The 26,332-nt window shown below is 41.2% G+C and overlaps 1 protein-coding gene across 3 annotated transcripts in view; it reads right to left on the minus strand.

Moving 5' to 3' along the window:
* POLR3A (RNA polymerase III subunit A) overlaps positions 1–26,332 on the minus strand; it is a 567,405-nt gene that overhangs the window by 137,732 nt on the left and 403,341 nt on the right. For all 3 annotated transcript variants that reach the window (XM_069753076.1, XM_069753078.1, XM_069753077.1), the window contains exons 22-25: positions 22,539–22,625; positions 15,847–15,929; positions 13,397–13,567; positions 7,497–7,590 (exon numbers count right to left, since the gene is read on the minus strand). In XM_069753076.1, the coding sequence (XP_069609177.1) occupies positions 7,497–7,590; positions 13,397–13,567; positions 15,847–15,929; positions 22,539–22,625 (435 nt within the window). The remainder of the gene's footprint in view (positions 1–7,496; positions 7,591–13,396; positions 13,568–15,846; positions 15,930–22,538; positions 22,626–26,332) is intronic.

The raw sequence follows: 26,332 nt of genomic DNA on the forward strand, positions 1-26,332 counted from the left end.
TATTCCATGACTATGTTTTTTATTTCATAGAATTGTGGGCTATATTGCAAAGCTAATACTAATTTTGGTAGTGTGTCACAACTTTTTTTTTTTTTTAGATGTTATGATTTTTTAATACCTATTAAATCAGTTCTTTCCTTGGTGTCTATGATTTTGGAGGTCCTATCTAGGGTGCAAATGGAATCCTCTACCTGACAATCTGTTTCTACATTCACCGATTTCTTTTCTACTCATCTGTATTGCTGCAATTGCGTTTTATGCATGTACATTCTCCTACTGGGATTGCTTTAATTGTATTTGGGTGACCACTATTAGTTTGAAGAATAGTATTGCCTGACATTGGCTGAAATAAGTAGAAGTAGAGATATTGTGTTGGATTCCCTCTAGTTTTAACTCAATCACTGAAACAACTCTGGATGGAATCTTCTCCAACCTTAAAAAGAGTGAAATCAAAAGGCAACAAAAAACACATTGCAGGTAAGAAAAAAGACAAAAAAAACACTCTTCCAAAATGTTTCAGGTTATGAACTCCTCCTTCAAAAACTGCCCAAAGAAGGAGCGTTTCCTGAAGCAGTATCCACTTGAAAAATGTGTTGTTTTTTGACTGCATCAAAACACTGTCAGTCCAGCTATTGGGTTATGTGCAGACAGAGGATTAAAAAGATGTGAACAAGAAATCTAATTTTTGACTGATGTCAAAAAAGGTTCAGGTGACCATAAGAAGACAGAACTTGGGAAATGAAGGACTGAAGATAAGGGACCTAAGTGACAAGACGGTGGGGCAAAAAAGTATTTAGTCAGTCAGCAATAGTGCAAGTTCCACCACTTAAAAAGATGAGAGGCGTCTGTAATTTACATCATAGGTGGACCTCAACTATGGGAGACAAACTGAGAAAAAAAAATACAGAAAATCACATTGTCTGTTTTTTTAACATTTTATTTGCATATTATGGTGTAAAATAAGTATTTGGTCAGAAACAAAATTTCATCTCAATACTTTGTAATATATCCTTTGTTGGCAATGACAGAGGTCAAACGTTTTCTGTAAGTCTTCACAAGGTTGCCACACACTTTTGTTGGTATGTTGGCCCATTCCTCCATGCAGATCTCCTCTAGAGCAGTGATGTTTTTGGCTTTTCGCTTGGCAACACGGACTTTCAACTCCCTCCAAAGGTTTTCTATAGGGTTGAGATCTGGAGACTGGCTAGGCCACTCCAGGACCTTGAAATGCTTCTTACGAAGCCACTCCTTCGTTGCCCTGGTGGTGTGCTTTGGATCATTGTCATTTTGAAAGACCCAGCCACGTTTCATCTTCAATGGCCTTGCTGATGGAAGGAGGTTTGCACTCAAAATCTCACGATATATGGCCCCATTCATTCTTTCATGTACCCGGATCAGTCGTCCTGGCCCCTTTGCAGAGAAACAGCCCCAAAGCATGATGTTTCCACCACCATGCTTTACAGTAGGTATGGTGTTTGATGGATGCAACTCAGTATTCTTTTGCCTCCAAACACGACAAGTTGTGTTTCTACCAAACAGTTCCAGTTTGGTTTCATCAGACCATAGGACATTCTCCCAAAACTCCTCTGGATCATCCAAATGCTCTCTAGCAAACTTCAGACGGGCCCGGACATGCACTGGCTTAAGCAGTGGGACACGTCTGGCACTGCAGGATCTGAGTCCATGGTGGCGTAGTGTGTTACTTATGGTAGGCCTTGTTACATTGGTCCCAGCTCTCTGCAGTTCATTCACTAGGTCCCCCCGCGTGGTTCTGGGATTTTTGCTCACCGTTCTTGTGATCATTCTAATCCCACGGGGTGGGATTTTGCGTGGAGCCCCAGATCGAGGGAGATTATCAGTGGTCTTGTATGTCTTCCATTTTCTAATTATTGCTCCCACTGTTGATTTCTTCACTCCAAGCTGGTTGGCTATTGCAGATTCAGTCTTCCCAGCCTGGTGCAGGGCTACAATTTTGTTTCTGGTGTCCTTTGACAGCTCTTTGGTCTTCACCATAGTGGAGTTTGGAGTCAGACTATTTGAGGGTGTGCACAGGTGTCTTTTTATACTGATAAGTTTAAACAGGTGCCATTACTACAGGTAATGAGTGGAGGAAAGAGGAGACTCTTAAAGAAGAAGTTACAGGTCTGTGAGAGCCAGAAATCTTGATTGTTTGTTTCTGACCAAATACTTATTTTCCACCATAATATGCAAAAAAAATGATAAAAAACAGACAATGTGATTTTCTTGATTTTTTTTTCTCAGTTTGTCTCCCATAGTTGAGGTCTACCTATGATGTAAATTACAGACGCCTCTCATCTTTTTAAGTGGTGGAACTTGCACTATTGCTGACTGACTAAATACTTTTTTGCCCCACTGTAAGTGACAAGAATCCATAGAATGGGTCTAGGCACAGAAAAGTATTGCAGAAATAGATTAATATGGAGGATAGTCTGGAAACAAACTAGTGGGGAAGAAAGGGAAGAAGAGATACTGCATGACCAGTAATGGATGGAAATAATGCAGTTACTGTCTGACCGAAAAGTATAAGTCTAATCCTTGTTGAAACCACCAATTGTTTTTTTTAACCCCTTAACGACCTCCTATATGCCGGCGGCAGTTAAGGGTACTTATGCCTCAGCGCCACTTTTTAACGGTGCTGAGAAATAAGTGTATAGCGCCCCCCAGATTCGGAATTTCTACAGGATCTCAGCTACGGGGGGTAGCTGAGACCCTGCAGAACATGATTCGGGTTGGTTTTTACCGACCCCAGTGTTGCGATCGAAGCTATTAACGGAATAAGGGCGACCACAAAAAAAAGTCAGATTTCCCATTTTCTTTTGCTCTCCTCTGATGTGATCGCACATCAGAGGAGAGAGAAACGGGGTCCCCCGATCACCCCCGGGACTTTGGCATTTCTTCTGGCAAGAAAATGGCGGGCACCTGGCAACGATAGCAAATTTTCCTATTGGTTCATTTTGATTACTGTGAGAGAGTCTATCACAGTGATCTTAATAAAAAAAAATAGTAGATCAAACCCCACTTTATCACCCCCTTAGTTAGGTAAAAATAATAAAATAAAAAAAATGTATTACATAGTTACATAGTTATTAAGGTTGAAGGAAGACTATATGACCATCTAGTTCAACCCATAGCCTAACCTAACATGCCCTAACATGTTGATCCAGAGGAAGGCAAAAAAAACCCATGTGCAAAGAGTAAGCTCCACATTGGGGAAAAAAATTCCTTCCCGACTCCACATACGGCAATCAGACTAGTTCCCTGGATCAACGCCCTATCAAGGAATCTAGTGTATATACCCTGCAACATTATACTTTTCCAGAAAGGTATCCAGTCCCCTCTTAAATTTAAGTAATGAATCACTCATTACAACATCATACGGCAGAGAGTTCCATAGTCTCACTGCTCTTACAGTAAAGAATCCGCGTCTGTTATTATGCTTAAACCTTTTTTCCTCCAACCGCAGAGGATGCCCCCTTGTCCCTGTTTCAGGTCTATGATTAAAAAGATCATCAGAAAGGTCTTTGTACTGTCCCCTCATATATTTATACATTAAAATAAGATCACCCCTTAGTCTTCGTTTTTCCAAACTAAATAGCCCCAAGTGTAATAACCTATCTTGGTATTGCAGACCCCCCAGTCCTCTAATGACCTTGGTCGCTCTTCTCTGCACCCGCTCCAGTTCAGCTATGTCTTTCTTATACACCGGAGACCAGAACTGTGCACAGTATTCTAAGTGTGGCCGAACTAGTGACTTGTATAGAGGTAAAATTATATTCTCCTCATGAGCATCTATGCCTCTTTTAATGCATCCCATTATTTTATTTGCCTTTGTAGCAGCTGCCTGACACTGGCCACTGAATTTAAGTTTGTCATCCACCCATACACCCAGGTCTTTTTCATTGACAGTTTTGCCCAGAGTTTTAGAATTAAGCACATAATTATACATCTTATTACTTCTACCCAAGTGCATGACATTTATCCCCATTAAAGCTCATTTGCCATTTATCAGCCCAAGCTTCTAGTTTACATAAATCATCCTGTAATATAAAATTGTCCTCCTCTGTATTGATTACCCTGCAGAGTTTAGTGTCATCTGCAAATATTGAAATTCTACTCTGAATGCCCCCTACAAGGTCATTAATAAATATGTTAAAAAGAAGAGGGCCCAATACTGACCCCTGTGGTACCCCACTGCTAACCGCTACCCAGTCCGAGTGTGCTCCATTAATAACCACCCTTTGTTTCCTATCCCTGAGCCAGCTCTCAACCCACTTGCACATATTTTCCCCTATCCCCATTATTCTCATTTTATGTATCAACCTTTTGTGTGGCACCGTATCAAAAGCTTTTGAAAAGTCCATATACACTACATCCACTGGGTTCCCTTGGTCCAATCCGGAACTTACCTCTTCATAGAAACTGATCAAATTAGTATGACATGAACGGTCCCTAGTAAACCCGTGCTGATACTGGGTCATGAGGTTATTCCTCTTCAGATACTCCAGTATAGCGTCCCTTAGAATGCCCTCCAGGATTTTACCCACAGTAGAGGTTAAGCTTACTGGCCTATAGTTTCCGAGTTCAGTTTTTGTTCCCTTTTTGAATATTGGCACCACATTTGCTATACGCCAGTCCTGTGGCACAGACCCTGTTATTATGGAGTCTTTAAAGATTAAAAATAATGGTCTATCAATGACTGTACTTAATTCCTGCAGTACTCGAGGGTGTATCCCATCCGGGCCCGGAGATTTGTCAATTTTTAGTGATTTTTAGACGCCGCCGCACTTCCTGCTGGGTTAAGCAGGTGACATTTAATTGGGAATTTTTATCACTAGACATTTTGTCTGCCATGGGATTTTCTTGTGTAAATACTGATGAAAAAAAGTCATTTAGCATATTGGCTTTTTCCTCATCCTCATCCACCATCTCACCCAGACTATTTTTAAGGGGGCCAACACTATCATTTTTTAGTTTCTTACTATTTATGTAGTTAAAGAATATTTTAGGATTATTTTTACTCTCTCTGTCTCAATCTTTGCTGCCTTGATTTGTTTTTTACAGAATTTATTTAATTTTCTGTATTTATTTAATGCCTCCTCACTACCTACTTCCTTTAATTCTCTAAATGCTTTCTTTTTGTCCCTTATTGCGCCCCTTACAGCTCTATTTAGCCATATTGGTTTCCTCCTATTTCTAGTATGTTTATTCCCATACGGTATATACTGTGCACAGGTCCTATCCAGGATGCTAATAAACGTCTCCCATTTTCTCTGTGTATTTTTGTGTCTCAGGATATCGTCCCAGTTAATTGCACCAAGATCCTCTCTCATCCGTTGGAAATTTGCCCTCCTGAAGTTTAGTGTCCTTGTAACCCCTCTACTACACATCTTTTTAAAGGATACATGAAAACTTATTATTTTGTGATCGCTATTTCCCAAGTAACCCCCAACCCTTATATTTGATATGCGGTCTCGCCTGTTGGTTAATATTAGGTCTAGCAGTGCCCCCCTTCTTGTTGGGTCCTGAACCAGTTGTGAAAGGTAATTGTCTCTCATAATTGTCAAAAACCGATTACCTTTGCTGGAACTGCAGGTTTCTGTTCCCCAATCTATTTCAGGGTAGTTGAAGTCCCCCATAATAATGACTTCTCCTTGAGTCGCAGCTTCATCTATTTGCTTTACGAGGATATTCTCCATTGCTTGCATTATTTTTGGAGATTTATAACAAACCCCTATCAGTAATTTATTATTTTTTCCCCCTCCCCTTATCTCCACCCACAGGGATTCTACATTTTCATTAAATTCACCTATATTATCGCGCAGGATGGGTTTTAAGGATGATTTTACATATAGACACACCCCTCCCCCTCGCTTATCTGTACGGTCATTTCTGAACAGGCTATAGCCCTGCAAGTTAACAGCCCAGTCATGGCTCTCATCCAGCCACGTTTCAGATATCCCCACCATGTCATAATTATGCTCCAACAACATTAGTTCTAATTCGTCCATTTTGTTGGCGAGGCTTCTGGCATTAGTATACATGCACTTTATGTTCCTCTCTGCACTTCTATTTCTTAAATTATTAACTGTTCTGACCCCACCCCCCATGCCACCGCCACCCCCAACTTCCTTATTTGTGTCCAGGTCTCTGTCTGCACTATCTTCCCCTCCTATAAAATGAATACCCTCCCCCCCAATTCCTAGTTTAAACACTCCTCCAACCTTCTAGCCATTCTCTCCCCCAGCACAGCGGCACCCTCCCCATTGAGGTGCAGCCCGTCCCTAGCGTAGAGCCTGTAGCCAACTGAGAAGTCGGCCGTATTTATTTCCATTTTTCCATTAGGGTTGGACTAAAGTTAGGGTTGGGCTAAAGTTGGGGTTGGGCTAAAGTTAGCGTCGGGGGTTACGGTTAGCGTCGGGGGTTACGGTTAGCGTCGGGGGTTACGGTTAGCGTTGGGTTTACGGTTAGGGTTGGGATTAGGGGTGTGTTAGGGTTATGATTAGGGGTGTGTTGGCGTTAGGGTTGGAGATAGAATAGGGAGGGTTCCACTGTTTAGGTATATCACGGGGGTCTCGAAACAAGACATGGCGCAGCCATTCATTCCAGCCAATTTTGCATTCAAAAACTAAAACAGTGCTCTCTTCCTTCTATGCTCTGTCATGCACCCAAATAATGGCTTTCCCCCACATACGGGGTATTGGCGTACTCAGGAGAAATTGCACAACAAATTTTGTGGTTCATTTTCTCCTGATACCCTTGTGAAATTAAAAAAATTTGGTTCCAAAGTAATTTTTTTGTGAAAAGTAAAAATGTTCACTTTTTTCTTCCACATTGCTTTAGCACCTGAAGGGTTAATAAACTTCTTGAATGTGGTTTTACGCATCTTGAGGGGTGCAGTTTTTAGAATGGTGTCACTTTTGGGTATTTTCTGTTATACTGAACCCCCAAAGTCACTTCATATGTGAGGTGGTCCCTAAAAAAAATGGTTTTGTACATTATGTTGAAAGAATGAGAAATCGCTGGTCAACTTTTAACACTTATATCGTCATGACAAAAAAAAAAAGTTGTTTCCAAAATTGTGCTGATGTAGACATGTGGGAAATGTTATTTATTAACTATTTTGTGTGACACCACTCTCTGATTTAAGGGTACAAAAATGTAAAGGTTTGAAAATTGCAAAATTTTCAACATTTATGCTAAATTTACATATTTTTAATACATAAGTGCAAGTTGTATTGAAAAAATGTTACCACTAACATGAAGTACAATAGGTCACGAAAAAACAATCTCAGAATCAGAGGGATATGTTAAAGAGCTCGAGCTATAACCTCATACAGTGACAGTGGTCAGAATTGTAAAAATTGACTTGGTTATTAAGTACCAAATTGGCTCTGTCACTAAGGGGTTAAATATGCATATTACAGTAATGCAACTTAAAATCAAAGGAATTTTGTTACTTGCAATACTTTGCTTACCTCGCCTAACAGGGTCTTCTCAATTCTGCCTTTAACCAGACGAGCAAAGTCTGAATCATCATCTCTGTCCAGATGGGCAGTAATGATTGGAGTACTAAAGGGATAAATAAGAATGGTTTCATATCACCCACTATATTGGTATAGACTTGTGTACCGACCATGACAATGCATCTTTTATAATTATGCCAACTAGTACTCTGCCAATACAGGATAGTCCAGTTGCAGAAATGCTCAATAACCAGCAGTTACCAATGGGTGAATTTGCAGCCATTCATTTCCCCTGCAATGCATGCTTCAGAGAAAAGTAGTGTTACCTGGAGGCCATAATACTACGGGCCTCACAACTCTGGCTCATAGATGGGATCCTGAGAGGCGATCACTCGCATGAAACAGCATCTTTCACCCATTACAAACATCAAACAAACAATTTAGTTATCACAAGCCTGGTAACAATATTTTGTTAAATGCCTGTATTTGGGGTCAAAATTATTTTTGTAATTAACCTCTATTAATGATTTTGCTTTATTTGGCTTTTTCAGGCTCTTGGTTTCCCTCAACATTCAATGCTAATGTGGTGTGTGGTCATAAATCAGCTGAGGGGAGCTCTGAAAGAGACAGATAAGGGTTACAAACTCCCCATCCGACTGTCACAGTGGAATGACTGATGGAATCTCAGCTGCTTTTGTGGCCAGCAATGGACTGTGCAACATAAATGCTATAGTAAGAAAATGGTGGAAGGTTTTTTTTTTAAGCAAACCATCTGCAAAAATTATTTTTCTCTCAAATAAATGAATTTAAGAAAATAACATTCCCCAATGGTGGACAACCCTACACTCCCTGACAGAAGTTATGTCGCTTATCCATGTTATGTAAATAAAAGCTTATAACCTGACGTTAAATTCATCCATTGGTTGTATAAATTATTCTTTGAAAACTGAAACCCTCCGAAATGTGGTTTAGGTTAAGAAAATAAATTGGCATCAATGCAGAAATATTGATCAGTTAATGGACACAAAATGGTCAGATTTAGGCTAGACAAAAGTTTTGTCGCCCACAGAAAGTAATGTGATATTCAAACAAATAATTAACTTAAAATACAAATATATGTTGCATAACATTGGTGAATGAAGTTGTGGTGCTATTAGAGTCTTCTAATATATAAAGCTTAATGTCTGTGTGTATGTCCGGGATTGGCATCTGCACCGTCGCAGCTACAGCCACATAATTTTGCACAGTCACAAGTCTGGACCCCGAGAGCGTCATAGGCTATGTTGTGAGGCGAAATTTTAACCCCGCGCGTTCCAATTCACCAGCAATTTTGCCCCATCTACATAATGGGGAAAAAGTGAAAGGAAAAGTGTTGGAGGCAAATTGACAGCTGCCAGATGTGAACAAGGGGGACTTAAAGAATGAGGGCGATGGCGCCAAAGAGTATATACCGTACAGTTGCTAAGGAGGGGCACCGACATGGGATACTCACCACACACGGGGATATGAACACACACAACCACGTGCTTGAACACATATACCACCCTCAGCACACATTTCACCACACATATACCAACCTCGCCACATAAAAGTCGAAACACAAAGGTCGCCGCTCAAAACCCGCCATGCGCAAAACTCGCCACATGCAAAACTAGGCTCACGCAAGACTCGCCACACGTGCAAAACTCACGTCATGGAAAACTCGCCATATGCAAAACTTGCACACACTGAAAAATTGCCACATGCACAAAAGTTGCAACACATGCAAAAGTTGCCTCACACAAAACTTGCACATTCTCGAAACGCACCACAAATAAAAGTCGCCACGCGCAAAACTCGCCATGCACAAAACTTGCTGCACACAACTTGCTACACTAACCTGTCACATGCAACTCGACACACAAAAAGTTGCTACACGCATGTCGCCACACAAAACTCATCTCACAAAAGTCGCTAAATGCATGTCGCCACATGCAACTCAACACACACAACTTGACACATGAAACTCGCCCTAAAACACACACAAGTCTGGTATTATCCTTCAAAAATAAAAATCTGATTAATAAGCAGACAAACTACAAGAGCAACAAATATACCATATAGGAAATACGGCAGCTGTCAGTCACATGACCTGTCTATTATGTGTATGTGTGAGCTAATATATACTGCCAGGGGGGAGGGCTTCCTGTTGGCTGGGGATTTATCAGGCTGCCAATTTAGCTTACAAATACTGAGGTAAAAATACTGTCCAAATAACGTGTGAACGCGGTCTAATACAGGAGGAGATGACATACAGATATATGCTATATACAGGGGAGATGACACACAGGTATATACTATATACAGGAGGAGAGGACACACATATATACTATGCACAGGAGAGGACACACACATATACTATATACAGGGGAGATGACACAGGTATATACTATATACAGGGAAGATGACACAGGTACATACTATATACAGGGGAGATGACACAGGTATATACTATATACAGGGGAGATGACACACGTATATACTATATACAGGGGAGATGACAGGTATATACTATATACAGGGAAGATGACACACGTATATACTATATACAGGGGAGATGACACGTATATACTATATACAGGGAAGATGACACACGTACATACTATATACAGGGGAGATGACACACAGGTATATACTATATACAGGGGAGATGACAGGTATATACTATATACAGGAGGAGATGACACACAGGTATATACTATATACAGGAGGAGATGACACGTATATACTATTTACAGGAGGAGATGACATACAGGTATATACTATATAAAAGAGGAGAAGACACATAGGTATATAGAGATGACATACAGAAGGTATATACTATATACAGGGGAGATGACATACATGTATATACTATATACAGGAGATGACATACAGGTATATACTATATATAGGAGGAGATGACATACAGTAGGTATATTCTATTTACAAGGGAGATGACATACATGTATATACTATATACAGGAGATGACATACAAGTGTATACTATATATAAGGGAGATGACAAACATGTATATACTGAGGGGAAAATGAGAGGTGTGAGGTGAAAATGAGGGGTGTGAGGTGAAAATGAAAAGGTGTGAGTGCAAAGTGAGAGGAGTGAGGGAAAATAGTGGAGTGATCGGAAAATGACAGATGTGAGGTCGAAATGACAAGTGTTGGGGGGAATGAGAGGAGTGAGGGGGAAAATGAGAGATGTGATGGGAAAATAAGAGAAGTGAAGTGCTATAACTAACCACAGATATTTACTATGCCAGGCAACGCCGGGCTCTTCAGCTAGTATTTAATATTTTGTGTGACTTCCATGAGCTTGAAGGACTGCATCCATGCGGTTCAACAATGATTCATACAATTAATTAATTAAGTCATCAGGAATAACAAAGAATGCAGTCTTGCATGCCTCCCAGAGTTCATCTAGATTCTTTGATTTTGTCTTCCAAACTTCCTCTTTCATCCTACCCCAAACATGCTTAACCCCTTCATGACCTTGGGATTTTTAGTTTTTCCGTGTTCGTTTTTCGCTCCCCTCCTTCCCAGAGCCATAACTTTTTTATTTTTCCGTCAATTTGGCCATGTGAGGGCTTATTTTTTGCGGAACGAGTTGTAATTTTGAAAGACATCATTGGTTTTAGCATGTCGTGTACTAGAAAAAATTTTTTTTTACCTAAGTGGTGAAAAAAAATTACAAACTTTGCTATAAAAAAAGAAAAAAAAAAAGCGCCATATTCCGATACCCGTAGCGTCTCCATTTTTCATGATCTGGGGTCGGTTGAGGGCTTATTTTTTGTGTGCCGAGATGACGTTTTTAATGATAGCATTTCGGTGCAGATACGTTCTTTTGATCGCCCGTTATTGCATTTTAATGCAATGTTGCGGCGATTAAAAAAACTTAATTCTGGCGTTTCAAATTTTTTTCCCGGTACGCTGTTTAGCGATCAGGTTAATGCTTTTTTTTAGTTGATAGATCGGGCGATTCTGAGCGCGGCGATACCAAATATGCGTAGATTTTATATTTTTTTTATTGATTTATTTTGATTGGGGCGAAAGGGGGGGTGATTTAAACTTTTATATATATTTTTTTTTCTTTAACATTTTTTTCAACTTTTTTTTTTTTACTTTTGCCATGCTTCAATAGCCTCCATGGGAGGCTAGAAGCAGGCACAACTCGATCGCCTCTGCTACATAGCAGCGATCTGCTGATCGCTGCTATGTAGCAGAAATGGAGGTGTGCTGTGAGCGCCGACCACAGGGTGGCGCTCACAGCCACCGGCGATCAGTAACCATAGAGGTCTCAAGGACCTCTATGGTTACAATGGAGACGCATCGCCGACCCCCGATCATGTGACGGGGGTCGGCGATGACGTCATTTCCGGCCGCCCGGCCGGAAGCGGTAGTTAAATGCCGCTGTCTGCGTTTGACAGCGGCATTTAACTAGTTAATAGGTGCGGGCAGATCGCAATTCTGCCCGTGCCTATTACGGGCATATGTCAGCTGTTCAAAACAGCTGACATGTCCCGGCTTTGATGCGGGCTCACCGCGGAGCCCTGCATCAAAGCAGGGGAGCTGACCTCGGACGTACTATCCCGTCCGAGGTCAGAAAGAGGTTAATGATGTTCATGTCTGGTGACTGGGCTGGCCAGTCCTTGAGCACCTTGATCTTTTTTGCCAGGAGGAACTTTGTTGTAGAGATGGATGTATGAGATGGAGCACCATCCTGCTGCAGAATTTGACTCCTTTTATGATTTGGAATATAAGAGGTAGCTAATACTTCTTGATATTTTAGGCTATTGATATGGCCTTCCACCTTGCAAATGTTTCGCACACCCCCATACTGAAGGTAAACCCAGACCATGATCTATCCACGACCAAATTTAACTGTTTTCTGGGTGTATTTTGAATCCATACGGGCTCCAGTAGGTCTCCTGCAGTATTTGCGGCAGCTGTGGTGTAATTCTACTGAAGATTCATCAGAGAAATCCACCTTCTGCCACTTTTCCAGTGTCCACCTGTTTAGCAGGCTGTGGGACTTTGCAAATGCCATACGGTTTTTTATTTGCCTTTTGTTTAGTGCTGGCTTCTGGGCACTGATTCGACCATGGAGGCCATTTCGAGACAGAATCCTACAAACTCATTTAGATGACACAGGGACTTGAGGTGACCAGGCTTATTGGAGCTCTGCTGCAGTGGATGAGGGGCTTGCTTTGGATTGTCTAACCAACAAACGTTCCTCCTGAGCAGTTGTCTTGTGGATCTGCCGAACCTGGGCTTGTCAAACATCTCCAGTCTCTTAAAATCTTTTTTTAATTCTTTGTACTTGACGCGGAGACACATTAAAGGTGCCAGCCACCTCTGCAGTGGATCTGGTCTTCAGCATCTTGATAATCCAGGCTTTGGTTGCAGGGTGGATTTTTGGCAAGTTGTCAGAGCTCAAGTTGCAGTTCAAGTGAAGGTCTGGGGTGCTGGGTTTCTTTTTATACACACACACTAATTAACCGATCATTTACTGAGCACAAGTGAGGATGTAAACTAGGATTGGGTGCATTATATTACCAGGCGACAAAACGCCAAAATGGGACCATTCTGTGTCCATTAACTGATAATATTTCTGCATTGATGCCAATTTATTTTCTTAACCTAAACCACATTTCGGAGGGTTTGAGCTTTCAAAAGAATAATTTATACAACCAGTGGATGAATTTAACGTCAGGTTATAAGCTTTTATTTACATAACATGGATAAGCAAAATAACTTCTGTCAGGGAGTGTATATTACAATAATGAAACCACCCTACAATGGTATAATACTCCTTACACTGTATCTTAGCTTCCCACCAGCCTCTAGAATTTCTGAGCAAGCTCATACTCATCACATACCTGATGTTCTTTGAAGCATTAATAATTTCCTTAATACGAGGCACTCCCAAAGTGATGTTCATGGAGGCAACACCAGCAAAATGGAACGTCTTCAGAGTCATCTGTGTTCCTGGTTCTCCAATACTTTGAGCACACAGGGCTCCTACTGCGGACCCTGGTTCCATCTGAGCTCTGGGAAAGTTGAAAAATATAAAGCAGGAAATGAAATCCCCAAAACGTAAATGATCAAACATTTTACATGTCTAGAGCAGGGCTTCTCAAACTTTTTATTCTGGGGCCTCCTCACTCAGACCAAGATAATACCAAGGCCTGATCGGACATACCAAGATCATGTCTGGACCTCACCAAGTTTTAAGAATGCTTGTAGATGTAACATAGGAAATACAGGAAAAATACTTAATATATTAAATACATGGAACTATTGAATTTCTAAAATACTATTTAGGTGAGAGTTATCACTTTCACATGGGACTTAGAATTTATTTTACGTTTCCAATTGGATTTGCACCCAGAAGGTTATCAGTGGTTGAGAAGTAAAGGCTAAATAATATTAAATATGTTTGGATTTTTCTATTCAGATACCCTCATTTTGCTGCTACACTCAAACAGAACACATGATGTTGTCCTTTGAATTACTTTACAGAGATTGAGCACACAGATGAAACGGTAGTTTGCAATAAATGAATGAATGAATAGAAAAATATTTAGAATTGAGAGTCCTCAGTGGTTGATGCCTTTTAATGGCTAACTGAAAAGATGGTAACAAATTACAAGCTTTTGAGACTACACAGGTCTCTTCATCAGGCATAGACTAATACATAATGCCACAGATAAAACAAGTGACGTGAAGCAGAGCTACCAATATGGGAGAGTGATAAACAACAGCATCCCCTTACATGGAAAGCGATAGTAATTTCATACAGACAAATTATATTGTTCCACTTCTGCAAACAATTGCCTTAACAGATTGTGTCTGCAGCTAGATAAGACAATGACAATATTAAAACGTTGCTGCCCTAATTTCTGATTTCCTAAACAGCCAAGCTTGTTTTAGGTGGAAATTCATTTAATAAACCAAGCAGATAAATATAATATATATATATTTATATATATATAGTCATGTATCTATCCGAATACTCAACACCTACAAATATGATACATAAACTAGAAAATCTTCAAAAAAGTATATATTTTATTATTACGCAATGACCACAACATTAAAATAAGGGAACAGACCACCAGATGGCAATAAAGTGCAAGGTACCACATAAGGGTATGGGCAATAAATACGGTACATACAAGTTGACAATAGATTTAATCAGTAAACAAATAATCAATCAATACCACTATTATTTAACTCCGCACAAAAAAACAGACACTAATTAGCTATATAAAAAAGGCTAATATGCACTCAATACTCACATCTCCAATTTCATTATTTAAAATACATATACCAAATAAATATTTAGGATAAAGTGAGCGCTGTGCATGAATAATAAATTACACCAGAAAAATAAATAAATAGAATAATAAATAATTATTATAAAGATGGGGAATATAAAATACAAAATAGCCTAGTTACTGGGATGCACGCCATATCAGTGCATCAGACATGATTATCCTGCGGTATTGCGTTGCCGTAATTGTACATACCTCGATGGTAAGCCCGCACGGCCCGACGCGCGTTTCGCTTCAGCTTTGATTTTAATGTTGTGATCATTGTGTAATAATAAAATATATACTTTTTGAAGATTTTCTTGTTTATGTATCATATTTGTAGGTGTTAGGTGGAAATTCAGTTAAAGGTAACCTGTCAGCATGTTTTTGCCATTTAATCTGAGAGCAGCATAATACATCCACTTGAGCCTAAGTACAAGGATTTGCCAATTATTAGGCTGTGTGCTGCAGTTTCACAACAATCAGCCAAAACCAGTAAGTGCAAAATGAAGAAGTGGTGATGTGTTTCTATTACAATTTTCTTTGGATTGTTTCACTCCTGGTTGTGGTTTCCAAATATTGAACATGTGAATGTGGCCTTATAGGGAATTTATCGTTAGGTTTTTGCTATGTCTTGACAGGAACATTAGGTAGAGATAGAAACCCCGATTCCAGCAATGTATCACTTAGTTTACTGGGTGGAGCAGTTTCGATGGAGCCACAGTTTTCTCTGCTGCAGATCCACAGCACATCTTTGAAGTACACTGCAGTGACAGAGAGCTGCTAATCACTGCTGGGGGCATGTTTGGACTATAGTGATCATTACCTGCTGATAATACCATGAAAGTGCCTAGTAAATGATACATAGCTGTTATCATGCTCTGAGCCCCTACATCGTAGTGCTCTCAGATTCAATAACCCGCTGACAGATTCCCTTTAAAGAAAAAATCAGTCCTGTATCAAGGTCTTGTGAATTTCTATTGAAGAAACCCCAAAAGGTATGCTCTTTACACCTCATGTACTTATCACGACACGTCTCCAAAAACTTTTCCAGCTGAGTTGGTGTAATCCTGTCCAGTTGGTACAAAACACGTGGCTGTTAATGGAGTAACAAAAAAATAATGCAGAGGTTATTCAGTAGCTTACTTGTAATCAAGAAACAATTATCTTACAGCTCTTCTGTTGAACCGAGGTCTCAAAAGTAACACAATCATGTAGTGTAAAAATAGCTGATAATAAGCTGGGTTTTTTGGTATATGTGGAGTAATGGTGTGTACTCTCTTCTGGTTTTGAAAACATTTTTGTTGGTACCACAATTTTTATTGGCTTTAAAAAAAAAAAAAAAAGTCTGTCGCCCTCAAAATGCAAATGAAACTAGCTTTACAGTAACTTGACAGTGAACACAGCTCCTATAATATACATACTATTCCTGAATAATACAGTGGTACATGTAAATGAGGCGGCTTAGGTGCACCCTTGGTGTAGCCAAAAGCTCAGCGCACCATTACACCTCCTCAATTTGCATTTTCTGATACTTCTGCTTCTGATTCACAGTACTCACTTGCCAAGCATGAGCATAGCCTGACTTCAGCCCACCTACTTGCGCATGCGCACTGACTGTGCCTGAGCTCAGGTGTGTTCTCCTCCCTGGCCAGGTCTCACTACACCAATAACCCCAATAGCAACCAAGCGACTTTAGAGCAGGAGAGGGAGTAGAAAAAATGTTATATGTCATTCGATCTGCCCTCTACTCTCTGAAGCGGCTTATGAGCTACACTATTGGGTGTATCGGTGTAGAGAGTTGCGGCTGTTTAAGTTGTGTCAGTGGAGCACTGACGAGCGTGGTCAGTTAAAAGCAGGGAAAGTCCCCAAAATGCAAACTGAAGGTTCATAATGGTGCAATGAGCCTTTGGCCACACCAAAGGTATAAAGGAGACCCCTCATTACCACTTGAATTAAAAGTAATTTTCTCAGGCATTGCATCACTAAAATGTGCAGTGCTAGTATGAATTTTAAAGGGAGGGTGCCGTGATCTTAGTTTTTGTATTAATAATTATTGATTATATAATCAATTATTTTTAATACAAAAGTAAATGTAGTACTTTAATACTTTTTTATTTATTCATTTTTACTTTTGCCACTGGAGGCATTTTCATTAGTGTGGGTGTAAGTGTCTGGGCACGATACTTGCACACCTCACTTACGGCAGCCATGGACATAGGAGCCAACAGTCGGGCTCCGACCGCATCTCTTTCATTGAGGCCGCTTCTCCTGCCTCTCAGCTGTGACCTGGGCACGCCCACTGGGCTGCTACGTCACAGCTGTGAGAGGAGATCGCGGCCATTTTGTTTTTTTCCTCTGTCATCGCACACACAGCTCAGTGTGTGCGATCATAGCAGGAGCTGCCAGGGAGAAGCTGCTGCTGGGAAGAGAGGGTCGGGGTGAGTATCTGCAGCCAGGAGCTGTGATTGCAGCCTGTACTTAGTATTACAGCACAGGCTGCAATCACTGCTCACTGCTGACCTGTCCAGAGCAGGGAGATCGTCACACTGCTCTCCCCTGAACATGACTCAGCACTTCCTGGGAGAGGACTGAAGGTAAGTACAGAGTTTTTATTTTCTTATGCATCTGCTACCTGCCCCTATATACCACTGCTACCAGCCCTTATATACCACTGCAACCAGCCCTTATATACCACTGCTACCTGTCCCTATATACCACTGCTACCAGCCACTATATACCACTGCTACCTGCCCATATATACCACTGCTACCTGCCCCTATATACCACTGCTACCTGCTCCTATATACCACTGCTACCTGCCCCTATATACCACTGCTACCTGCCCCTATATACCACTGCTACCTGCTCCTATATACCACTGCTACCTGCTCCTATATACCACTGCTACCTGCCCCTATATACCACTGCTACCTGCCCCTATATACCACTGCTACCTGCCCCTATATACCACTGCTACCTGCTCCTATATACCACCGCTACCTGCTCCTATATACCACCGCTACCTGCCCCTATATACCACCGCTACCTGCCCCTGTATACCACCGCTACCTGCCCCTGTATACCACCGCTACCTGCCCCTGTATACCACCGCTACCAGCCCCTGTATACCACCGCTACCTGCCTCTGTATACCACCGCTACCTGCCTCTGTATACCACCGCTATCTGCCTCTGCATACCACCGCTACCTGCCTCTGTATACCACCTAACAGTGCTGCCTGCCTCTATATACCATCTACCACTGCTGCCTGCCTCTGTATAGCACCGCTACCTGCCTCTGTATAGCACCGCTACCTGCCTCTGTATAGCACCGCTACCTGCCTCTGTATAGCACCGCTACCTGCCTCTGTATACCACCTACCACTGCTGCCTGCCTCTATATACCATCTACCACTGCTGCCTGCCTCTATATACCATCTACCACTGCTGCCTGTCTCTATATACCATCTACCACTGCTGCCTGCCTCTATATACCATCTACCACTGCTGCCTGCCTCTATATACCATCTACCACTGCTGCCTGTCTCTATATACCATCTACCACTGCTGCCTGCCTCTATATACCATCTACCACTGCTGCCTGTCTCTATATACCATCTACCCCTGCTGCCTGCCTCTATATACCATCTACCACTGCTGCCTGCCTCTATATACCATCTACCACTGCTGCCTGCCTCTATATACCATCTACCACTGCTGCCTGCCTCTATATACCATCTACCACTGCTACCTGCCTCTATATACCATCTACCACTGCTGCCTGCCTCTATATACCATCTACCACTGCTGCCTGCCTCTATATACCATCTACCACTGCTACCTCTGTCCTGTGTAGCTAATCTAGTCTTGTGTAGCTAATCCTGTCCTGTGTACAGTATCACACAAGATAGGATTAGATACACGGCGCAGCACAGTATCACACAGGACAGGATGAGATACACGGCTCAGCAGTCAGTATCTAATCCTCTCCTATGTACTCCTCTCCCCCCTGCGTGTCTTTCCCCATTGTGGTTTATTATTTTTGTTGTGGGAGATGAGGGAGTCGAGGATTATGCGTTCGGTATGGTATAAAAAAGATTAATAAAGGACTTTATTCTGGCCGATTCTTTATTTACAATACATGTGAGATCTATGTGGCGGCATTATGGGTGATCTATATGGCGGTATTATGTGAGAAGCATATGGTGGTATGTGAGAACACTGGCGGTATTATGTGTGATCTATATGGTGGTATGTGAGAACACTGGCGGTATTATGTGTGATCTATATGGCGGTATGTGAGAACACTGGCGGTATTATGTGTGATCTATATGGCGGTATGTGAGAACACTGGCGGTATTATGTGTGATCTATATGGCGGTATGTGAGAACACTGGCGGTATTATGTGTGATCTATATGGCGGTATGTGAGAACACTGGCGGTATTATGTGTGATCTATATGGTGGTATTATGTGAGAACTGTATGACAGTATTGTGTGATCTATATGGCGGTGTTATGTGAGAACACTATGGCAGTATTATCTTCAGAAAGTGGACCCATTCTATGGTGGTTCTGGCTGAGCACCTGCACGTGGCTCTGGGGTAATAGAGGGGGCAGCATGACCTCCAGTTAGGTGCAGTCAGGGGAAGGCTGGTGAGGCAGCTGAAGAGAGGGGTCTCATTTTTATCGTTACTATATGGCTACATTTCCTTCCCAGCGTCACCCCGTACTTCGCCTGTCACCTCGCTTTCACACATTGCCAGGACAGGATGGGGAAGACAGGATCTGAGGAGGGGAATGGGGTCTGTATGCAAAGTCTGGATCAGACCAGGCCATCAATCCGCAGAAATGTTTCCTGGATTTCTGTGAAGCAGATGGTCCATCCATGTGTATAAAAGACAGCGCTGTATGTACAATCCCTGGCTGCTCTGCGCACCAAACAGGGGGCCCCCATAGACCTGCACACTGCTCTCCTGAAATACTCTGTGCTGCTGTCACCCTGCTTCCTCCACCACATATCTCCCAGAATCCTTGCTGCCTGCCATCCTTAGTGACTGTCTACTTGTCAGTAGAAGGCTGCCTTCACACTATCATTATTTGGTCAGTATTTTACATCAGTATTTATAAGCCAAAACCAGGAGTGGGTGATAAATGCAGAAGTGGTGAATATGTTTCTATTATACTTTTCCTCTATTTGTTCCACTCCTGGTTTTGGCTTACAAATACTGAGGTAAAATACTGACCAAATACTGATAGTGTGACGGCAGCCATACTCTGCAGTCACCAACAAAATGGCTGCTCACTGGGTTCCTGAATATCATCCTCTCTAATCCCTTAGCAAACACCCAGAAGGGGAGGAGAGGAGACATCACACACATCAGCAGACTCCGCCCATAATTACTGCAGTGCAGTAATGTGAGCTATTTGTACACTAGGTTTTTCTGAAATTTCAGCAGCTGCTCCCCCTAGTGTTGAAAAGTGGAAATTCCAAAACTTTTCAAATAATTTTTCATATTTTACTAAATTATAAACAAATATTTTTTAAGAAAATGTAATCATTAATGCTTTACATTTTTACAATTTCTGAAAAAAAATTTTTTTTGATGGCACCTTCCCTTTAAAGGGTCCAGGTCAACTACATCACTGTAAAGCTAGTTTAATATTCACTATGGGGGTGACAGACTCCCTTTAAGTTTTCTTCATTCTGAGATAGTCACAGGGAGAACATACAAGCTCCAAAAATCAGTAGGTTTCTTTCACACTAGCGTTTGCATCTCGGCTTTGGGAAAACGGCCGCCGCATCCTGCGGCCATTTTCCTGAAGCCCCGTGCAGCAGAGCACTCCATCTGCGCACGCGCGGCCCCAGGAAGATGGCCGCCCCCACCGATGAAAGGGATGACAGCGCAGGTCGCGCGCTGTGTCTTCACGTGGGCGCAGGGAATTCGGACCTTGGACATGCGCACACCACTACGCCACCAACGGAAAGCTGGGGAAGAAAAGAGCGCTGTGAACACGCCCACCTGACCAGACCAGCCTGATTGACAGGCGAAAACGGCGACTTTGGTAATGTATTTCTCAGCATACATGGGGAATCAGGGTACACTACATACACTATAGTAACGCACAGCGCAGGCCCTATTTAACAGTATTTATAGCTCAATCTGAAAAAACGGGGTGACAGGTTCCCTTTAAATGCTTTCCTATGCAGGCAAGTTTGAGCCTGCAATATGGAATTAGATTGGGACCAGTGACTGATGAGAGAGCAGATAACATCGGTACAGTGACCAGGAAACAACTGTTATTTGAGCAGTAGGAAAAATGGCTAAACTAAGAGAAAAGGAAAAACACAACCAATGTCACGTGGTGGTCCGTGCATCTAAAGATGGTCATACATATAAGATAGCTCTTGGCTCAAAATCTTTTAGGCTGGCTTGGCCAACATCAAAGGTATACTCAGACATATTGTAAATGCAGGCAATGCATAGATACCTACCAGTGTCAGTGCCATTTTGCCAATTGTGCTGACAGATAGCAATGTACCCTGCTACCAGTCAATCACAGTTGCTCAGTTTTCAGCTCTAGAGTAAAGAGCGTGTAAAGGAAAAGTACCCAATTAGGATTTCTTCTGTGATACAGTTTCCCTGTGTTTCCAAAATCTAATACAGCGGTTCTCTTTAAATACTCAGGACTACTCGGTATTCTAAGTTTACCTATTAATCAGGAGTTTGTAAAATCTCTAAATATGGCTACAAGGCATTTTACAAGCAATATTTATGATAAATGTAATAATGACATTCTCTGGAGAGAAGTGGGGAAAAGATTTAAGGAAGCAATTTACCACAGCTCAATGGCAGGACAGCATGAAACTAACTTACCGTACTCATCCAATATATGTAATACCCTTCATGAATCTTACTACAAATCCCTTACCAAATGGTATTTCTCCCCGATAAAGTTGGGCAAAGGCAATTCCAAACACCTCATGTCAATGCTGGAGAAATAGTGGACAAGATAGTGACATTCTGCACATTTTTTGGAAATGTCCTAAATTGAGAACATTTTGGAAAGAGACATCCTCTTTTATGCTACTGAAGAGAGACATAACTCCCCAAATGGCCCTTCTTTCATTGGATATGGAGAATATTAACCCCACTTGTAAACCTTTGTTAATACATGTATTTCTAGTGCTTAAGAACTCAATCGCAGCCTTCTGGAAGAAACCAAATGTCCCTACAGTGTCGGACATTAACAAGATTTCACTTCATAAAACTTATGAATATTCCCATGCCTTCGCAAATAATACTTTTGAAAAGTTAAAAAAAGGGAATTATGGGACGTTTCCTATTTCATAGTATGATTCGTTAGTATTCTATTCTATATGGAATGGAACCATAAATATTAGGTTACCGTTAAATCTGAAAGTAAACCATTTCTATTTGCTTTTATTGGTTATTTATGCTATATATACATACATATCTATATTTGTCAAAATGTATTATGCATTTTATTGCATCAATCCAGAAAAGAGCTATGCATTTAAAAGTTCTCCCTTCCCTTAGTTATCCTTTCCTGTCCCACTATCCCAATTACTCCCTATTAAATAATTATTTACATCTATATTTCCTTCCTCCCTTTTCCCTTATTATATTTTTGTTAATATTTAAAAATGTAATAAAAAATATTGAAACACAAGGCATTTTACCTCTGTAGTGCCATTGTCATTGATCCCATATTTATCTCTGGTCTTCTTGATGCGATCTGAAACGGTCTGTACAAACTTTCTAATTTCCTGTAAGAAAAGTAAAAAGATTTTAAAAAACCCTCGGACTGAGATGAAAGTAGAGTAAGATATCACAATTGTGCATAAATACTGCAAAGCATTTAACTTTCAGTGATTAAAGGACTCCCTCAATGTCCTCGTATCCCTCCATTACTTTAATTGATAGTTCTAGCTTCATATCGAGTCAAAGAATGGTGGCGGTAGATGGAAAATAAGCAGATGGTAAGGTGTAGTTAAAGGCTTGGCTGCGCCACGACGCACAAAGTGCTGTACTTGGCTTACACATTCACTCTGCGCTGACTAGGAAGAAGATTATAGCACAGGTTTTTTTGTACCAAACTGTGCTCAGCAACTAAATAACCGAGCAAGAGAAGAGCGCAATTGCATGAGTGTAACGCATCTAGAGTTTTAGCAAACCTACTATCAGCAGTCCAAATGAATTCCCACAATGCCAATTTTGATGATTCCGAATAACCCAAGGGTTACTTCCATGTCCTGAAGTAGGAGAGCCCCATTCCTCAGCCTCCATGCTTCCTGGGGATCGGGCACCCCTGCTTGAGTGACAGTTCAGGCCAATGGCATCATTGACGTGCTTGCCTGAACAGTGTGCTTCCGATGCTGACATATAAGGAAGCTCTACTTCTGTAGCATTGGCAGTGCAGTGGCACTGAAGCTGGCAACGATCGGGAGCCACCATGCACTACAGTGATCCTGGTCAGCTTCAGAGCAGAGCTTAAGTTCTATAGAGAAAAGCTTGTAAATACTGGGCATATTCACCCACCTCTGCTAGACAGCAGAGGTGGCTGATCTCCTAGGCCAGGGGTCCCCAACTCCAGTCCTCAAGGCCCACCAACAGGTCATGTTTTCAGGATTTCCTTTGCATTGCACAGGTGATGCAATTATTACCTGGGCAAGACTAAGGAAATCCTGAAAACATGACATGTTGGTGGGCCTTAAGGACTGGAGTTGGGGACCCCTGTCCTAGGCAACCAGTTCTAAACTAAAGAAATCAGCTAATATCTCAAAAATTTTAATAAACAGTCTGAGTAATCTATGAAGAATAAGACTAAGTTTGATTTTTGGTCCTTGACCTGTAGTTCTTTTAAATTGTAGTGCACTGCACATATGAAATAAAATGTTTTAAATAAAAAATATAAAAAAGCATAAAACATAGGGTGCAATTAGTAATGAGGTAGGGGACTGGTAAATCGGTCCTGAAAATCTGAAGGGCACAAGGTAACAATAGTGTTATACTCATAAGGCAGAACAGTTTCCGTAGTATGCACTTGCAGGGATTTTGTGCATCTGTCTACAGTCTCAGTGCTCACTCGCACCAGTACAATGCAAACACATGTAAGATAAAAACAAAAAAAAAATCATTCTTTATGAGTTTGGGCTTCCATTTGGTGTGACAGGAAAAAAAGTTCAGTTCCAGCTCCGATAGCTTTGTTTAAAACTTGGTACTTAATTCATCCATAATAAAAGCAATGATGAGGCTGTGAAGCTCTCCAAAGCACAAACAGGGAAAGAGCAACGCGTTTCGATCTTGTTGAGACCAGCCGGTCTCAACAAGCGCAATGAACTAATGTATCATTATTATTTTCACATTTTTTCATTGTTTTTATTATTATGTTTTCATTCATTATTCTCTTTTTTGTTTTTATATGGTTAATGTCTTTACTATCAGGACCTTCACATGTCATGTGATTGACCGGCTTCTGCTTATTGGTTAGTGGTGGCTATATAACGTAGACATTTGTATGTGTATTTAGCGCTGATAAAGATCTGCAAAGGATGGAAACGCGTTGCGCTTTCCCTGTTTGTGCCTTGGAGAGCTTCACAGCCTCATCATTGCTTTTATTATGGATGAATAAAGTATCAAGTTTTAAACAAAGCTATCGGAGCTGGAACTGAACTTTTTTTCCTGTCTATGCAACTACGCTGATCAACGTGGAAGTTCCGTGCACCTGCTGTGGCTGCCTGGTGAGCTGGCTTTTTTCTTTTGCTTTTCATGTTCTTCCATTTGCTGTGCAGAGATTTTAATCGATTTTTTGGCAACTTCTGCATCTACAAGCATTTGATGCATTTATGTAGCCCTCTCCCCTAATATGTCATCAATAGTAAAACAGTCAGAAAGAAATGTTACAAAAATGTTGAAAAACTTATTTTAAGCATACACAAAAAATTATTTTGAAGCGACAAGACACAGACAAACATGGCCATGTTACAGAATGTGCACACAGCATCCCCACAGTTTCACTCCATGCTTCATTTACCTCATAAAAGTGAGTGAACCCTGTATCTGTAAGGGACTTCAAATAAAGGGTCTCATAAGTCTCATGGATCAATAGAAAAATAACAACACCTAACAATGTTAATATTTTACCATTAGTTTATACTGACCAATGAAATAAAATAATAAAAAAAAAATGGCAGAGGTGTTAACCCACTATTACAACTTAAAGGGTGGGTGACAAGCTGATAATTTCGTGAAGTCCCAATGCAGAGGCACCTACCAATCAAGAGAGCCCATATTTATTATGCTTTTAGACATGTTTTTCCAACATGTGTGGCCTACCTGAAAGTGGCTGGAGAAATGGTGTGACCCACATCGCCTGCATTAAAACAAAGCCAAAAATAGGCCATAATTTTGATTAGCCAACCAGTATCAGATTGGGGACATTAAAGGTACCGTCACATTAAGCGATGCTGCAGCGATATAGACAACAAGCCGATCGCTGCAGCGTCGCTGTTTAGGTCGCTAGGAGACGTCAAACACGGCAACAGCAGAACGATGCAGGAGCGATCCAGTGACGTACTTATCGTTCTCGCTGGTTGTTAGCTCCATGTAAAACATTGCTGGCATCGTTGCTTTTGCTGTCAAACATGACGAATCGAGCCGACCTGACGACCAAATAAAGTTCTCGACTTCTAGCTACGACCAGCGATGTCACGGCGGGATCCTGATCGCTGCTGCGTGTCAAACACAACGAGATCGCTATCCAGGATGCTGCAACGTCACGGATCGTTGTCGTTCTCGTTGTAAAGTTGCTCAGTGTGAAGGTACCTTTAGTTCTCCAGAGAAACTGATTTGATGGGCACATCTTCCATCTATTGTTTGCAAACTCAAATTTTATTCTTGCAAGATGGTCTTAAATAAGGATGGTCCCAACGTTCTCCAAAGTGCTACATTCCTGCACTGTTAACATTTGTCATAACACAGGAACTGCAGATAATGATCTGCATGTACTAGTACATGAAAAAGCTGAGACTACTTGGATTATGCTCAATATAAATTATTATTTTGAGACACCAAAAGGTTCCTATTTGTATTAAGGTTTTAGACCCTACAACACCAGTACCTACTTTAACCCCTTAACCCCCAAAGGTGGTTTGCACGTTAATGACCGGGCCAATTTTTACAATTCTGACCACTGTCCGTTTATGAGGTAATAACTCTGGAACGCTTCCATGGATGCGCTGATTCTGACACCGTTTTCTCGTGACATATTTAACTTCACACTAGTGGCAAAATTTCTTTGATATTACTGGCAAAAATTTAGAAAATTTCACAATTTTACAACTTTGAATTTTCATGCCCTTAATCACAGAGATATGTCACACAAAATAAAAAAGTAACATTTCCCACATGTCTACTTTACATCAGCACAATTTTGGAACCATTTCTTTTTTTTTGTTAGGATGTTATAAGGGTT

Source organism: Ranitomeya imitator, chromosome 2, assembly GCF_032444005.1.
Source record: "Ranitomeya imitator isolate aRanImi1 chromosome 2, aRanImi1.pri, whole genome shotgun sequence".
Classification (NCBI taxonomy): Eukaryota; Metazoa; Chordata; class Amphibia; order Anura; family Dendrobatidae; genus Ranitomeya; species Ranitomeya imitator.